The sequence below is a fragment of the Oreochromis aureus genome, linkage group 3, assembly GCF_013358895.1.
Source record: "Oreochromis aureus strain Israel breed Guangdong linkage group 3, ZZ_aureus, whole genome shotgun sequence".
NCBI lineage: Eukaryota > Metazoa > Chordata > Actinopteri > Cichliformes > Cichlidae > Oreochromis > Oreochromis aureus.
In genome coordinates this window covers 68,148,406-68,167,213 of record NC_052944.1, presented here as the reverse complement: position 1 = coordinate 68,167,213, position 18,808 = coordinate 68,148,406, and the positions used below count along the sequence as shown (strand labels likewise).

The 18,808-nt window shown below is 39.3% G+C and overlaps 1 protein-coding gene across 1 annotated transcript; it reads left to right on the top strand.

Moving 5' to 3' along the window:
• LOC116332090 (GTPase IMAP family member 8-like) lies at positions 1–4,180 on the top strand. The gene is made up of 2 exons (XM_031754952.2): positions 1–121; positions 1,374–4,180. The coding sequence occupies exons 1-2, from the start codon at positions 97–99 to the stop codon at positions 3,596–3,598; spliced, it is 2,250 nt and encodes a 749-aa protein (XP_031610812.2). The 5' UTR covers positions 1–96; the 3' UTR covers positions 3,599–4,180.
• Positions 4,181–18,808: the final 14,628 nt, after the last annotated feature.

Genomic DNA, 18,808 nt, shown 5'->3' with positions numbered 1-18,808 from the left:
CGGAGGGGCTAGAAAGAGTCTCTTATAGAGTGGTGAGATAAAGAAGAAGTTATTCGACAGCAAGACGGGCAGTGACACACAAACTGCTATACAGACATGTCTGACCAAGAGCTTCTACCGGGTAAGGACATTTAAACTCACTTTTTCACTGTACATTTAAATATGACACAAAAAAAGATATTTCCAATGTCTAATCTGCTACAGTTGGATAAAAAAAATACAACAACGCAATCTTAATGTTCAGGAGAACATAACTCTCGGTCAACTTCATGTCAGAATCCCAGAAAGTTGATTTTGTTCATGTGGACGAAGTGTTTTTGTCCAGATGAACAGAATGACCTTTTGGGGATTTCCTTACCTGGGTGATTGAGCATGCATTAAGAGAATTAATTATTTTCTTTCACAATGACTATTTGAAAGCAAAAAACTAAAACTAGAGGAAAGAAAGTTTTAGCACTTTGAATAGTAAAACTAAAAACAATATTGGTGAGAAGAACGTCTGTACAGATTTCATGTTCACAGTTCAAATAGGTAATAGCAAGCATGTATGTTATCCAAATTTAATTTAATACACTACTACATGGAAAAGGAGTTCATATTAGTTTCTCTGTAATTATTAAATAAATACATATTCCATAAAATTCCCCGCTCGCCGCTGGGGGTGGTCTGTCCTTCAAGCTCGGGTCCTCTACCAGAGGTCTGGGAGCTTGAGAGTCCTGCATAGTATCTTAGCTGTTCCCAGGACTGCGCTCTTCTGGACAGAGATCTCAGATCTTGTTCCTGGGATCTGCTGGAGCCACTCACCTAGTGCTCCTATTACCACTGGGACCACTGTTACTTTCACCCTCCACATCTTCTCAAGCTCTTATCTGAGCACTTCGTACCGAGAATGTTTGCTTTATAGATCATTGGGAATGTTTCTCAAAAAAAATGTCTGATTAGGAGAGAGCCATTCCAATTTGCCTTATTTCCAAAGATATAGCTGATTCTATTAAACCTCCCAAAATTAAATGAATTATTTTAACATCTAAGGCCTAAAAGAAGAAGTGCAGAAACTTTCAGTTTCTCTGTCCACCACAGGGTCAAATAATTTCTCTCAGTTTTCTCTTTATTTATTTATTCAGTGACTTAATATCTCCTAGTCTGGACTGCAAAATAACTGAGGGAAGCTAACAAATATTTGTTTTCAGATTTTCATCTGTAAAAATGTTCATTTTAGAGAAAGATAATAGTAAAATGGGCCTTTTACACCAACATCAGTTGAGGCGATTAAGCGCCTTGAGGCGACTTTTGTTGTGATTTGGCGCTATGTAAATAAAATTGAATTGAATTGAATTGAATTGAATTAAAATGTTCATAATATTTTTCTGCAGAATTAGAGGAGCCAGAACAACAAGAAGAACCAGATAAACCAGAGTACAGGATTGTGCTTCTTGGAAAAACTGGAGTTGGAAAGAACAAAATTGGAGATGCCATTTTAGGAAATAATAGAAATGGTTTTGAGTCAACGTCGTCAGAGTTTCAGAAAGAAGCACAGGAGTTTGGGGGTCAGATCCTGACTGTAGTTGTTACTCCAGATCAGTTTGAGAACAGATTGACTGATGTGGATGTGAGGAGGGAAATCCATAGATGCATCTACTTTGCTGCTCCTGGTCCCCATGTGTTCCTGGTTGTGTTTCAGACTGGCAGCTTCACAGAAGAAGATAAAGAAATAGTGAGAAAAACTCAGCAGATGTTTGGAGAAAAAGCAGCACGTTATATTATGGTCTTATTCACCTGTGGAGATGATCCAGACCCAGCCAGTGTTACCATAGATGAGTTTATTAGTAATAATCCACCTCTGGGTAACTTCATCAGTCAGTGTGGAGGAAAATATTATGTGTTTAACAACAGAAAGGAGGATCCCTCTCAGGTCAGAGAGTTACTGCAGGAGATCAACAACATGGTTCACAGAAATGAAGGAAGCTACTACACCAGTGAGATGTTCAGACAGGCTGACTTCAGGATTGTGCTTGTCGGGAAAACTGGTGTTGGGAAAAGTGCATCAGGAAACACCATCTTAGGACAAAAAGTATTTATGTCTACACCAAATGCTTCCACAGCAACAGCAAAGTGTCAGATGGACACAGGTCAGTTTGATGGTCAAATCCTGGCTGTAGTTGATACTCCAGGTCTGTTTGATACCAATAAGACTGAAGAGGAGGTCAAGACAGAGATCAGTAGAGCCATCCCCTTTGCTGCTCCTGGTCCTCATGTGTTCCTGGTTGTGATTCAAGCGAACAGATTCACAGAAGAAGAACAAAAGACAGTCAGACAGATTCAGAATGTGTTTGGAGGAGAAGCAGCCCGGTACACTATGGCCCTCTTCACCTGTGGAGATAATCTGGAGTATGATGGAGTCACAATAGAAACATTAATAAAAAATCCAGGTCTCAGTGAGTTCATCCGTCAGTGTCATGGAAGATATCATGTTTTTAACAACAGAAGTGGAGACCCTGCTCAGGTCAGAGAGCTCCTGGAGAAGATCAACACCATGGTTCAGAATAATGGAGGAAGTTACTACACCAATGAGATGTTTGAAAAGGCAGCGAGAGCATTTAAAAAAGTGGAACCAGACCTCAGGATTGTTCTTGTGGGAAAAACCAGGGCTGGGAAGAGTGCAACAGGAAACACCATCTTAGAGGGAAATGTATTTAGATCAACATCATCTTCTTCCCCAGAGACATTAGAGTGTCAGAAGGAAACAGCTCCGTTCGACTTTCAAAAACTGGCTGTAGTTGATACTCCAGGCCTGTTTCACACCATGTTCACCTTAAACCAGTTCAAGAAAGAGATCAATAAATGCATCTCATTGGCTGCTCCTGGTCCTCATGTGTTCCTGATTGTGGTCAATCCAGAAGAGTTTGAAGTTAAAGAACAAGAAACAGTGAGAATCCTTCAGAATGTGTTTGGAGACGAAGCAGCTCGTTATACCATGGTGTTGTTCACCCATGTAGATCATCCGAAGGTCTCCATAAAGCAGCGTATCATTGAAACTCACGGTCTCAGTGAGTTAATCGATCAGTGTGGAGGAGGATATCATGTTTTTAACAACAGAAGCAGAAATCCTGTTCAGGTCAGAGAGCTGGTGGAGAAGATCAACACCATGGTGAAGGAAAATGGAGGAAGCTACTACAGCAATCAGATGTTTGAGAAGGCAGAGGAGGCCATAAAGAAAGAGGTGGAACGACTAATAATGAAAGAAAATATGACACCAGAAGAAGCAACATACAAAGCAGAACGGAAAAATAAGTTTATTCAAGACAGCAAGGTTGCAATTCTTATAGGATCTGCTCTTGGACTGGGTCTTGGAGTTGGTGCTGGAATTGGTATTCCAGCTCTTTTCACAGCTGCTGCTACTGGAGCTACAGTTGGACTTGTAGGAGGTCCAGTGGGAGCTGCAGTAGGAGCCACAGTTGGATTTGTAGGTGCTTCGGTGAGTGTTGTGACAGGTTTAGTAGGGTCTTCAGTGGGAGCTGGAGTGGGAGCTGGAGTGGGAGCTGGAGTTCATTATATTCCTGCAGCTAAAATAAAAAAGAAGGCTTGTGTCCTGCAGTGATATGCAGTGTTATTTGGCAGCAGCTCATTAACATCAACCTGAATATACAGACTGGAAATCAAATTTTTGAATTATTATCTTATTTGACTGTGCATTTTTTGATTATTAAATGTATTTTGATCAAATATATTTGTTAATTTTACAGAAAAAAGGAAATTAATAATTCATTATGTCATTATCTAGACATTATTAAACTGTAAAACAATCAGCATTTAAGATGATCTAAAATCTGTTTTAAAGCTGCCCATGAACAAATATATTTTTTAATAATATATCATGAATCAAACATTACTAATTTTTAGTTTTAGTTTTTAGTTTTTTGTGTTGTTCAGAATCAGAATACTTAGTCTTTATTAATATGAAAAAAGAGGAGATAAAACAATTCAGAGATAAACGTTTACCGTCAGTTTTTCTTTTCTTTTTTTAAAAGTCTGACGTTAAAAAACAGCAGAGATATATGATTCATGTTTCCTGTGGCCTTTACCTTTGTTCTGATCTGTTAATGAATAAAAACACGTCAAATGAAATGGTGTAAAAGCACTGTAATTAAAATATCTGAAAAATAAAAACTTTAAAAACATGTTTCACTGAATACAATTTTTTTCTGCTAGTCTAGAAAATATCATCTGTAAATTCAAAACAGCCATTTTTTGTTCCTGATTGATTAAAATGTGATCAAAAAATTTTAAGCAACAGTTTATGATCTGAACCTGTTTTCTGCAACTGCCCCAGTAACTTCACTGACTTTTACTCTCTTCCTGCAGTTTAATACAGCAGGTCTTTTTTTCTGTTTTTATAGATTATCGATCATTTCAGTTCAGTTCAGTTTTATTTATACAGTGATAAACCAACTACCAGTTGCCTTAAGGTGCTTTATATTATAAGGTAAAGACTCTACAACAGAGGTCACTACCAGGCACACCACGGTCCAGGTCCAGACACAGAAGCTGTCCCATATATTTTTGGTCAATGTAATGTTTTTTAGGGTGCTCAAACCAAAAATGATCTCCATTCCCCTCCATCACGTACAGTTTTTTTTTTTTTTGCAAAACATGAAGAGAATACATTAAAAAAAGCAGAAGAGCTATGAAAAAATCTATATTTTATACAAATAACTATGCATAATTGTTCTGAGATTCCTTACCTTTCACTATGAGCAAAATAAACCTGTTGGGACATGATCATCTGATCTCCTCACACCAACAAACCCACTAATATGAAGGTTTGCTATTGTCCACACAGAAGTGGGTTCTCCTTGAAATATGAGCCATCAAATGAGCTACGACACATCAAACGACACCTACTCTTTGAATTGGAGCAAAGCGGACTGAGGCTGTGCAAGGAATCAGTTACCAATATTATATTGTCGTCATCAAACTGGACTGTGCTGCCTTAATAACCTTTTTACTGTCTACCTGTTTAGAATCAAAGCGCCAGTTGCATAAAACTCATTGATCACCTCAGTTCCTTTGATGGTGAGAGTGGGCCTGTCAGCTTTGGACGGATGGTATTAAAAGCTGAACTCTAGTCCAGAAAAAGCATCCTAGCAGATGTTCCGCTACACTCCAGATGTTGCAGAGCATGGTGTAGGGCTATTGTTACCATGTCATCCACTGATTGAGTGGATTGGTAGACAAACTGGATGGGATCGACAATGTCTGGGACCATGTCGTAGTGCATGAGAACCAGTTTTATCAGGTACTTCATGGCAACAGGTGAGAGTGCCACTGGCCTGAAGTCATTGCCTGAGAGACTGACAGGTTAATTATTCCCCACAGGCCTTCAGAACTCTGGGAGGAGAACTCTGTGGTGGTTCGCCTTGTTCATAGCTTTCGGGACCTGTGTGTGTGTCACCTGGAAGGCAGTGTTCATGAGGTCTCTTCAGGCCTTTGAGGGTGTGTCTGTGTTCAGTCTGTCAAACCTGGTGTAGAAAGTGTTAAGGCTGTCTGGAAGGGTGGCATCTTGGTTGTCTCTGGTAATTGTTGATCACCTGCCACATGCTGTGTGTTTTGTGTTTGACATAGTAGCCTTTAAGCTTGCTCTGATGGACTTTTGCAGCTCATGCCCAGCTGTCTTATACTCCACTGGGTCTCATGACTTGAACGTCTCTTCCTGATTTTCATTTTTATGTCCCTATTGAAATACAATTTTTGTTGGGGAAAATATGCACAGCCTGAGAGGGGCACATATGGATGTGCAACAGCTAATGCAGTAAATTTCAGTGTGAAATGCATACAGCTTTTAAGGGATAAGGCAAAGATATATGTCGAATGTCATATTTGTCAATGTCAAATTACAGAGTTGCATGCAGTTACCACTCCAAATACTAACGTGAAACTCTAAACTTGATGTGAAAATGTTCCGTGGGTTTCCAGTTCCTCTACAGAAACTTCAGCAAAGAAGTAAAACAAAGGATGTGGTATAGAAAGGACGCTGACACACTAAAACTTTGTGTGTTTGTGGTGTCTGTTGCATCTTCCTGGCTTTTTCGGTTCTCAAACGTATCTCATATCAGGTGCTTAGTCTAAGCAGAGTTCCTTTTTCCCCTTATTTTCCCTCATGTATTGTGCACTTTCATTATTTTTCTTACCATCATACGTCTCTCTGGTCTGTATGGTACGGGGTCCTATTTCACTGCATGTAACATGTAATTGTAACATTTCTAGTGGCAATTTATCAGCTCAATCAATCAATCAGATTCTTCACTTCCCCATCCACATTTATGCAGCCCAAGATATACAGTAAGAAAACTTCAGCCAGTCTGAGCGTCCACTTTCCATAATGCTTTTTGTATGTTTTGGGGAGCTGGCGGGTTCAGAGGGAAGAGGTGAATACAGGTCTGAAGTTCGTGTAAAAGCAGTGAGTGAATTCAGCATCCTGATGTCCTGATAGACGAAGCTGTCTGTCAGTCTGCTGGTTCTAGCCCAGGTGCAGTAGATGTCCTGGAGGGAGGGAAGAGAAGTACCTACAATCCTCTCTGCTGCTCGCATTAACCGTTACAACTTTTTTGGGCAGGACCCAGTGCAGGGGTCATACCACACAGTGATGCAGCAGGTGAGGATTCTCTCAATACACTGTGCTCATGTTGTCCATGAAACGCAGCACCCAGTGTAAACACGGCAGTAGGAGACAGTGAGAGGTTCGAACCACATTTGGAACTTGGGCAGAACTAAAATTTGGTGCAGAGTGGAAACTTTTTCTCGAATTGTGAACTATTCCAGCATTCAGGCTGATATTGGTGAAACTCAGAGTATGAATGCTGCCACATTTTTGCCACTTCGATGGATTTTCCTGTTTCTCCTGGTACTCTGTTCAGCTGCATCTGGAGGTGACATGTTGTTACGGCCCTAGCTGGGCCTCCTGAAACTGCCCTTGTGTGGGCGTGGTGTTTCTCCCCGCCTCCTCCTCTCTTGCCACTCCTACCCCCTCTGTCTCTCTCACTCTCCTCTCTCCCCAGGACACAGCTGTTCTTGATTAGCCTCGTTTGCCACCTGACCCAAGTCAGCAATCACCTCTGAGGCTATTTAAGCTGGGGATGAGCAGTGAGCAGAGGGTAGTTTTTCCCTTGGTGGCTCTACATGGTTTTTGTGTTAGGTTTTGGACAGACAGCCTCCTTCTGAGTAGTGAGTAGTTGGGCTTGTGGGCCCTAAGAGTGTCTTCCCCGTGGTGAGGAGTAAAGTTGGAAGTGTGGGAAGTGCCTCCCTTCTTTGGTTAGTAGTTTTCTTGTCTTTTGTTGCTGCGAGTGTTTCTGTTGTTTCTTTGGGATTATTGGTAGAACGGCGTTGCCGGCTCTTTAAGTTAATGTTGTTTGTAATAGAACTATTTCATTTGTAATAAAACTATATTGTTATAGAACAACTCTGTGTGTTTTCCTTTTCATTCTGTTTCCGGACCCATTTGTTACTGGTCCCCTCACTCTCACGCCTAGACCCCTTCGGGGGAATGTAACAATGCGGGGGCTCGTCCGGGATATGAGTGGAGGGAACAGCAGTTGAGTTTTAGTGAGTTGTTTGCCGGTGGCTTGTTTAGTTGTATGGTATCTGCTGCACTCTCTCTCCATTTAGCACAGGGGAAGGGCCAAGCTGAGCGAAGGCTCCTCCTTCAGGCACTCATTTTTAATTTTGCCTTTTTTATTTTCGGAACTAGGGGATTAGTTCCCTGTCGGGGGTAGGCTTGTCGGTGCTTTGTGCACTTGATGCTTAGCCTTTAAAGCTGCCTCGAGCCTGGTACACTCCAGAAGCTAACTAGGCTAAGATTTTAGTAGGTAGGTCTGGGGAGAGGGTCGGTGGTATTTTTAGTTATTGGTTAACCTGTGGCCACACATATTTCCCACCTGTTTTTCATTTATTATTTATTTATTACATTCTGTTTCATATTATTTTTAAATCTGGTTAATTTTTTATTTTATTTTTGTTCAAGTGTATCAAATTTTTAACCGCTTGTCATCAGCTGATGTCCAATTGGTGTCAACAGATGTCTGTTTTCTTACCCCTCACAATTTAGTGACAAACATGTTTTAGTCGGACAAAAAAAAAAAAAACCATAAAAATGTAAGTTTAAGTGTTCCATATAACAGTGGTATTGTGCCGGTGTGTTTTAACTATTGTCTTTTAAAAAAAAAAAAAGTTTTTAAAAATGAAAGAAGTAACAAAAAGAAAAATGTGAATGCTATATTTTAATCATCTAAACACAAGTCAGGAAATTAAAAAAAAAAAAAAAAAAATTAAAAAAAAATTAAACAAATTTGTAAATTAACAGGAAATATGAGATCTTGCAGTTTTATTTTAAATTCTTATCCCAGAGTCACTTTAAAAACTCTTCATCCATAGTGAGCGCACCGAAAGTCCTGCATCTTTTCCCTGTTGTTTAGGCTGCAAGTCCACTTAATTGTGTTTCAGATTAACTGGCTTTTACATCAAATCGTTGACTTATTCATATTTGTTTATCTTGCAATCTTTAATCTGCTATTTCCAGTTTATTTAAATGCGTGTGTTGACATTATCTTCAGATAACAATGCAAATTACAAATGTTTTAATAAAGCTATAATACATGTGTTTCTGTGACATAAATCACAAGCGAGTATCTTTCTTCTGATACCACCAAGCAGCTCAACCAGAGTTTACCTGCATGTTGCTGATTTAGGAAACACATCTGGTGAATATTACAAAATTCCAGTGATAAGGTGCCATGCAATAACAAAGTGGTAAAGTATCTTTAACTTCTGTTGGAAACTTTGACATTTTTAAGGGGGTGTGTGAACTGTTACTGCTGGACTTGAAGAAGGTGGTCCCACGTCAGGCTGTAACTACTGATCGTTTTCATTTGCCGACTGATTTTTCATTGATTCTTTGGTTTATAAAAATTCTAAATGATATCTACTCACTGTTTAAACTGTCAAAGAATCCTCTAAATTATTATAAATGACTGAAAGGTAAGAAAAAAAACTGTTCCTCACCCTAATTGGCTGCTGTAGAAGTGAACAGTTGTACGTTTGAATCAATAACATGAAATTACATTTTCCTGCAATTTTCATGGTGAATTGAATTGTAAGATAAATAGAAACATTTTTATAAAAAAATATTATGGATCACATTGTGATTTGTTGAATGTTAAGAAAAAACAGTGAAAATTGCACATATTAATCTCTAAAGCAGGGGTATCAAAGTCCTTAAGGGCCGATGTCCTTCAGATTTTAGATGTGTTCTTGATCCATCTCATGTGATTTAAATGGCTAAATTACCTCCTCAACATCGCACATATTCAACTAAATCATTTTATGAGTTATAATAAGGGTGTCATCTGGAAACTCTAGTATTTTTCTATCTTTGGGTTACACTAACTAGTATCTTTTTCTTGGCTGGGGGGAGGGATGTTTATTGTTTTGTGGTACAACTATAGTTGGTCAGTAAAGCACCGAAGCTTTGAACACATGTTCACTAACACTCAAGCATTTTGATACTTTTGTTATCGCTGTGTTCTGCAGGCTGTGTGCAGCCATGAAAACAGAGAGACAACACTGCCACCACGAGGTCAAACTTGAACATTACACCAGACAGGTCTTATCAAGCAAACTGTCACTAAAAGAAGACCTTCACACATCTTTTTTTAAATATTAAACAAAGTGCAAAGTGTTTGATCTCATTTTGTTTTATTTTGTCGTACCATAAACAGAGAATTATTTAGTAGAGACAACATACTTTTAATTTACTTTAATTACAATTGCACAAATTAAATTACTTGCTTAATTTAATTTGTGATCCTTTTTGTGAGCTCATTTGAATAGTATTCCGGATTCTTAGCTGACAGCAGTAGAACCTGATGTGATCAGCTCAAAGACCACTCTGAGCTCAGAGTCAATGGTAAATGGCCTGTATTTGTATAGCGCTTTACTAGTCCCTATGGACCCCAAAGCGCGTTACATATCCAGTCATCCACCCATTCACGCACACATTCACACACTGGTGATGGCAAGCTACATTGTAGCCACAGCCACCCTGGGGCACGCTGACAGAGGCGAGGCTGCCGGACACTGGCGCTGACCACTCTGACCACTACTAGTAGGCAACGGGTGAAGTGTCTTGCCCAAGGACACAACGACCAAGACTGTCGAAGCCGGGGTTCGAACCGGCAACCTTCCGATTACAAGGTAAACTCCCAACTCAAGATTGCCCCTATGGATATAATGGATTATACCTTGTAGTCAAGGTTCTTGTGACTACACACTTCTACCACATACACACATAATTTAATCACCAGTTAACCTAGATGTGTCAAACTCCAGGCCTCGAGGGCCAGTGTCCTGCAGGTTTAAGATGTGTCCTTGATCCAACACAGCTGATTTAAATGGCTAAATCACCTTCTCAACATTTCTTGAAGTTCTCCAGAGGTCTGGTAATGAACATATCACTTGATTCAGGTGACCCAGGGTTATATCTAAAACCTGCAGGACACCGGCCTTCGAGCCTTGCAGTTTGACACCCCTGAGTTAACCTAACATGCATATGTGTGAACTGTGGGACTAAGATGAACACCTGAAGAAGCACACAGAACGATCCCAGCTGGCATTTGAACCATTCCAAACAACTCCACCACCATCCCACCCAATTACAGATCTTTTCTTTGCGTCAAGGCCCTCTCTGACCTTTGCTAGTATGGCCTCTGCTCTTTCTATGTACAATACATGATCACTCCTATGCTGTTTAATCATTTTACTGGCTGTGGATTCCCCCATGGACCTCCATGTGCATGTAATACATTATTTTCTATTTAAATAAACTTTGTGTGCTCAGAGTTCAATATATCAGGGCCAAGATATTTTCCTTTTGCACTCCGACATATTTAACAGCCATTAGAGGGAAGATCTCACAGGAAGGGACAACGCTTCCTGGGCACAAGACGCAAGGTCATCATAAACATAAGACAGCCTCATAGCACCCCGTGTGACAATAACAATAGCTTAAAATGATGAAAAGGGGTTTAGTAGCCCTGTATTTCACATGGGTTACACCTGTTTCCCAGAGTAAAGACACAGCACTTATATGTTCCAGCATCTGCAGTCATCGCGTCCTTCAGAATCAAAGACACTTCTTCATTCTTCATGTGTCTGTCCTGCAGATCCGCCCGCTTCTTAAAACATGGGTGCTGGTTGGTGGTATCAAAGTCCCGTCCTGGTACAAAAGCACATATTCTGACTCCAGGTCAGCTCTGCTCCAGTTCACAACTATGTTCTTGATGGTTGGAGCTTACAGTGCCGCTCCATTTGTGGCAGCAAGTCAAACCTGCAGCCTATATTCAGTTTGAATACAGTAATAAATGGATCTGGATCATTTTCTGCCTTTTACTAGGTTGTTTTTCACTATTAGATTGAACTCTTGGTGACTGAGAGAGGAGGATCAAAACAGCAAAGAGAAAGAAACAGAGGCAAAAAAAGAAACAGGTAAGAGTCAATAAAAAATTATCAATCCAGTGTAGCAGGTGGGATTTGGGTACACGATGCCCTGTGCTGATTCTGCACATTAAAAGGGAGAGTTTGTCTGAATTAAAAATACTTTAATGTGAAAGCACCATTTTTATCAGTTTGCTTGTCGTCCAGGTGTTAGGAGTGGCAGTGGCACTGTTTGTACTGCCTCTTTGTGGATAAAAGTAAAAGAAAAGTACAATTCTGTGTACATGTTTCTTTTCTTATCTGCTTTATTTCAAACACTTGTTTAACTTACTTTGGAAAATTCTGATCAACATGACTGAGCCTTTGCCCCAGGTTTGATATCTAAAGGGTCGACGCTAAAACGCTTTGATCAATATTGAAATCTGTGATTTTTCATTCTGGATCATTTTCAGACACTGCATTAGCTCGTCCAAGTCATTAAGCTGCTTTAGACTGTGATGTGTGCTCAGTCCAAAAATGGGAAAAGAGCCGACTACTTTAACAAACATCTGCTAATATTAATTGTAAGGCACTGTGTTGAAATTGTGATGGGGGCTGAGCCACCAAGACGTGTGAGCCTGGACGTGTTCATGTCCTTCACATTTTATTTTGTATCTGAGGTAACCTTTTAAACTTAAAAACATTTGGTGTCTAAGTTTGAAAACAGTGGCAGAAGGTTTTTAGAGGTAAAGTGACTCACCTGCTTGTCATGTTTGACATGTGAGAAAAAAAAGTTTAGAGTTTTGATTTTTTGGTGTATTTTTTCTATGTTATGAGAAATGCTTTAACTCTCTTAAAAAACTCCTTTGGGAGTGCTGAGAATGATGTTTCTGATGCAAGAACTGCATCAAATAATCAAAGTGACAAACGTCTAGCCAAGAAAGAAAGCTGGCAGCTCTGCAGCTCCCTTTTTAATTCTCTCCCTCTCACGTTTACATTTTCTCTAACAATTCATATGTCCTGGAAAGTCTCACGTTATTTGCACAAAAGCAGGTGCACACTACATGCCTTTCAGACAAGGTAGGATTTGTTTGCATATCTTTGGGGTGTGCACCAGCAGCTGTGAAGCCTGTCGCAATAGCAGACAGTCTATAGTGCAGCGTGACACAGTAAATGGGCTGCAGGGCGGATTCTGACAGGTCATTTTACTTTTACTTCTGCGTTTAGAATATCTGAGCTAAAGTTCACCGTGATGCATCAATGCTCCCTCGAGTGTGTGTGTGTGTAGAAAGAGATTGTTCTCATTTTAAAACACAAATACCATCATACCCGACCAGATAAGTTGTGGTGAAGAATGCATCCACATGCTGATGAGTTTCATACTGTTTGTTGCACTTACAGGTAAACTTGTGTATATTATCCTGATGTGCTGCCACTCTGTGAAGCACGTTTTGATGTGAGTTTGAAAAAGATCATTAGCTTTGTGAATATAAACAAAGATAAAGTTTGAATGCAACTAAGTTTGCATTTTGTGGCTGAGGATTAAATCTGTCCCAAGAACTGAGAACAAACAAACTAAAAGAGTTTAACTGAATTCAGGGAAATCCCATAAATTCCAGATATTTTCATATTCATATTCACACTGTGTGTGTGTGTGTGTGTGTGTGTGTGTGTGTGTGTGTGTGTGTGTGTGTGTGTGTGTGTGTGTTTTAGATTGATCAGTACAGGGTTTGCTGCCTATGTTTTTTCTGGTAAATATGAGAATAAAAAATAATATCGTCTACTCTGCTCCACCTGCAACCATCCACCCTCAGGCTTGTTTGTTAGGCCATGAGCAGACCTTCCCCCTTTTCAGGAGTGTAAACTGTGTTTGTGCTGTTCATGAAACACAGCACACAGTGCAAATACAGCAAGAACAGATGGTGAGAGTTTTCAAAGGCATTTGAAACTTAGCCTGAACTAATGTCCTCGGGTGTTTGGTGCAGAGTGGAAACTTTTTCTCTACTTGAGAATTATTTCAGCATTTAGTCTGATAATTGGAACTCACAGCATAGATGAATCCTACAACATTTTTGCTACTTTACTGGATTTTCCTGTCTCTCCTGGTCTTCTGTTCTGCTGCTTCTGGAGGTGAAATCTGAATTTATTACATTCTGTTTCATGTTTAAATGTTTTGTTTTTAATCTAGTGAATGTTTGACTATTTCACTTAAAGTGTGTTAAATTTGTCACCACTTCTCATCAGCTGATTTCAGATTGGTGTCAACTGAGTTGGCTGCAATAGGACAAACATGTTTTAGTCAGACAAGAAGGATAAAAATCTACAAAAAACATTAAAGCATTCAATTTAAGCTGTACCCCAGGGGGGCTTTCAAAAGTGGTCTGTGTTTTTAAAAAAAGAAATAAAAAAGAGTAATAATAACAATAATGGAAATTGTGTGCACAATATCTTAACATGGATAATCTCAACACATGGCAATAAATTAAAAAAAGACATATAGATCAATTAACAGAGGATTAGACATTTCACAGTGGGCGTATTTTAAATTTTACCACCGATTCACCTCAAAAACACCTGCAGTGCGTGGACCAAACACCAACGTGACTTCAGCCCTGCAGCTTGTCTAGGCTGCAAGGTCACTTTTTACCTGAGCGTTCAATGTTGGTGCTCCAGATTAACTGGTTTTTACATCAGATGGTTGACTTCTTTACATTTCTTTACCTCACAGTCTTTAATCTGATATTTCCAGTTCTCTGAGATGCAGAAGTGTCAACATTACCTTCAGATAACAAAGCAAATTATATTGATTAAAAATATTTGTAATGAAGTTAAAATAAATGTGTTTCTGTGAAATAAATCACAAGCCAACATCTTCCTTCTGATACCACCGATCAGATTAACAGAGACCAGAGTTTAATCTTTTTAGTTCTTTATTAAAATCACTATAGTATGTATGACTCAAAGTTACTGTAGTCATCCTGATTGAAAATGCTGAAACATTTTCAATGACAGAAATCCTTAACTTTTTAAATAGAAGATGTACAGGTGAACAGTTGTACTTTGACCTTTAACCTCTCTGATCTGTGTTGTTTCCTCTTTCAGACCAGAAAATCATCCCAGCTGAGTCTGGACAGAACGTCACTCTGACATGTCGAGCTGCAAACAACAACACCATAGTTGTGGAGTGGAGCAGAGCTGACCTGGATGAGTATGTCCTTTTGTACAGAGATGAGGGGTCTGTACTTGAAGAGCAGCATCCATCTTTTAAGAACCGGGTGGATCTGCAGGACAGACAGATGAAGGATGGAGACGTGTCTTTGATTCTGAAGGATGTGATGATTAACGACACTGGAACATACGAGTGTCGTGTCATCCAGGGAGGACCCAGCCACCAGAAGACTGTCATTAAGAACAAACCTATCTGTATCATCTACTTTCATGTTGTTCCTCAAGGTGAGTGAGTAGAGTTGAGTGTGTGTGTGATCAGAGGTGAAGCTGCTTCCTGGTTGTTGATGTTTGTTTCTAAAGATGTTGTTGATGAGACTTTGTAGAAAGCAGCTGGTCTGAGTGATGTGATCAGAGTGCAGTAGATAATGTCTGACAGCAGTTTGAAGAGGAAATGGATTCTGTTCTGTTCTTCACTCATCACCTACCTGACAGCTGACACCTCACACCTGTTTCTCACCTGCAGGTCACACAGGACCTTCTGTTGGACTGATCGTTGGTCTTTCAGTTTTTGCTGGGCTTCTTGTTGCTGCTGCTGGTGTTGGTTTTTTGATCTACAGAAAACATAGATAACAACAGGATCCATACCAGCCTCCAGTTGAACTGGAGCTTGTTTGAAATCTTTCACAGCTTTTTCCAGCTGGTCTGTGAGTCTCCTGCTGTTCCACTTATCAATGTTATCCATGAACAGAGACAGACATTGATTTTTTTGTGTAATAACATTCAATACTCAAATAGTCTGCTTTGTGTTCAAAGTTTGACTTGGAGAAAAAATATATCAATTATTATGATTATGGTGATCTGTGATTGTTTGAAAAAACTGCCACTGTGATTCAGAATTGCAACGACTCAAAGTAATGAAATAGAAAACTATTGCCATAGCAACTAATATATATGAAAGTCTAAATTAAGATCCAATGTATCTAAAATAAGAGAATGTCTGTAGGAATTATGGTTGATATTTGCTGAACTGACAGTTTTTGCCCCTGTAATGTTTTTGAGTTTGGATTATTTCCACTACAAAGAGAATGTCCATGTTTACTATAAACCTGTATTGTTCCACAGATATAGTAGATCAGGGGTGTCAAACTCAAGGCACACTTTAGGTCGCGGGCCAAACAAGATAAGCATTTATTGAACACACTAAAACAATGTTTTTTAAACATAAATATTAATAAAAACAGACAGGAATATTATTCCAGATTAAATAAACTTAAAAAAATAAACTTTAACTTTAAATATTTTGCTCTTCATAAAAATATATCCTGTCAAAAATATGCAAGTTAGAAATATGAACATGCTGCCAAAAACCCCAGAAAAAATAAATGAAAGCATACACAAGGTTGGAGCTGCATGTAGACGGAGCTGGGGCATTGCTTCAGGAATGGAACTAATAAACTGTGCGGGCCATTCAGTGTCGTACTTTCCCCTGAGTGTATCATTACACTGAATCTGCACAGATGCAGTATCCACGTAAGTGGGTTGCATAGGGGCTAGCTTCGCAATAACAGAAGTTTGACTTGATTGACGCGGGAATGTTCCCAGTTACCCTAGCGTTCAGCAATGAGGCTGCAGCGCTGCATTATGGGATCTGTAGTTTGTATATTATTAGCGCCTCATATCGCCGGGCCATGAATAACAATAATAGTACATCTATCTAAAATGATCTTGCTGGGCCGGGTGTAGCCCGCGGGCCTTGACTTTGACACATGTGTAATAGATGATAACAGTTTTTATATCAGTTATAAAAAGAGACAATCACATCACTGACTAGTTTGATGAGTTTCTCATCCCTGAAATTCTTTTTCTCTAAATTAACATTCATTACTTGACTTACAACATTTTTTTGCAATTTGCTAGTTTTTTCTACCTGCAAATTTGTAATTTCTTGTCAGAAATCACCCCTTATTTTTTTCCTTTAACTGCATTCATGTAGAATATACCGGCCTGCATCATCTCAGTAAAGTAAAAAGTTTTATATGCAATTAAGGGGCTGTCTGTTACACAGATATATGTCAAATGATGCATTCAGATAAAATTCTAATAGTAGACTTACCAAAACTGGAGCAAAGAATGGTATTTAGCTGATTTTTTCTGTTTAATCAAAAACATAAAATTACATTTCCATGCAGCTTTCATGCTGAATTGAGTTGTAAGATAAAAAGAAAAATTTGTATAAAAAATATTATGGATCACATCATGATTTGTTGAATGTTAAGAAAAACCAGTCAAAATTGCACATATATATTAATCTCCGCAGCAAGAGTCCTGACAGGGACTAGAAAGAGAGAGCATATTTCTCCTGTTTTGGCTTCCCTTCATTGGCTTCCTGTTAAATCCAGAATTGAATTCAAAATCCTGCTCCTCACATACAAGGTCTTAAATAATCAGGCCCCATCTTATCTTAATGACCTTGTAGTACCATATCACCCTATTAGAGCACTTCGCTCTCGCACTGCAGGCTTGAATCTTGTTCCTAGAGTATTTAAAAGTAGAATGGGAGGCAGGCTTAAAACTTTCCTTTTTGCTAAAGCATATAGTTAGGGCTGGACCAGGTGACCCTGAATCCTCCCTTATGCTGCAATAGATGTAGACTGCCGGGGATTCCCATGATGCATTGAGTTTTTCCTTTCCAGTCACCTTTCTTACTCACTATGTGTTAATAGACCTCTCTGCATCGAATCATATCTGTTATTCATCTCTGTCTCTCTTCCACAGCATGTCTTTATCCTGTCTTCCTTCTCTCACCCCAACCAGTCGCAGCAGATGGCCCCGCCCCTCCCTGAGCCTGGTTCTGCCAGAGGTTTCATCCTGTTTTTTCTTCCCACTGTCGCCAAAGTGCTTGCACATAGGGGGTCAGATGATTGTTGGGTTTTTCTCTGTACCTACTGTACAATATAAAGTGCCATGTTGTTGTGATTTGGTGCTATATAAATAAAATTGAATTGAATGAATATATATATGTAGATAGATAGATAGATAGATAGATAGATAGATAGATAGATAGATAGATAGATAGATAGATAGATAGATAGATAGATAGATATACCACCAGTTAATAGAAACATGGGAAAAAGAGGAGAGGAAAATAACACAAAAGGGTTTTTTGTTCATCACAACTGTTACATTGTCAGCCCTGTCAGCGGCTGATCAGCTGATTACGGGGCCGGCTCAGACATCGTTCCCTTCATGTCAGGAGCTCCGAAACTTTGCCTACGTCAGTCTCCGCCTGATTCAGCAACTGTGAGTGTTTTTTCCTCTCGATTCTTTCTCTCATCCGAGCCCCGCTCGCTCTCCATTTGTAACGCCAGTTCCGAAGCCAAGCTTCGTGCACAGATCGTTACTAGAATAACTGCGTGTCTGTTCCAACCCACCGCTAGCCTTCGCCGCGTTTGGGTCTAGCCAGCACGCCACACGGGCATGCCGAATTACTGTGTGTAATTCGCCCCGCCGTGACATACATCAGTAGATCTATAACATTACTTAATAGATTCAGCTGACTGAATCGTGTTAAAGAATCGTTTCATTGGAACTGAAAACAGACGTCTGAATATTTTGTACCAAGTGTGAAAGCTGTGTTTTAGTAATGAAAAGAAAGAAAGGTATCACAGTACTTTAGTGCTCACTATAAGCTCTTACATTCATGTCTTTAATGTCAATGTGGATGCATTGTTATCACAGGAGAAACGTTTCACTGTGTTTAAACAGTGCAGTGGGGGAAAACAGATGCATAATTATAACATCCCTCCTGATGTCAGTGTAGGTTTGCTTTCCAGTTATCCACTTCATATCTTCTCTAACGTAAAGAAGTACAGTTGTTTTTTGTTGTTGTTGTTTTTTTATTTGGTTTTTTTGTTGTTTTTTACTTTTTCCAAGCTCTTGAAAATCTCTGAAAATCAATTTCATCAAGCAGAAGGTATAAGAAACGCTATCTTTAGCAGTTGAGGCAACGATATTAAGGTTAGCTACCTAGAGATGAGATTTACTGTGTTCAGCTGAATAAAGTCATGTGAGAGCAAAACTAGTTCTGTGATACACAAGTCTACACATGTTAAATATTTTTTTTATATACTTTTCTCATAAACATTGTTAGATGTAAGAGAGGACCCAAGATCCATTT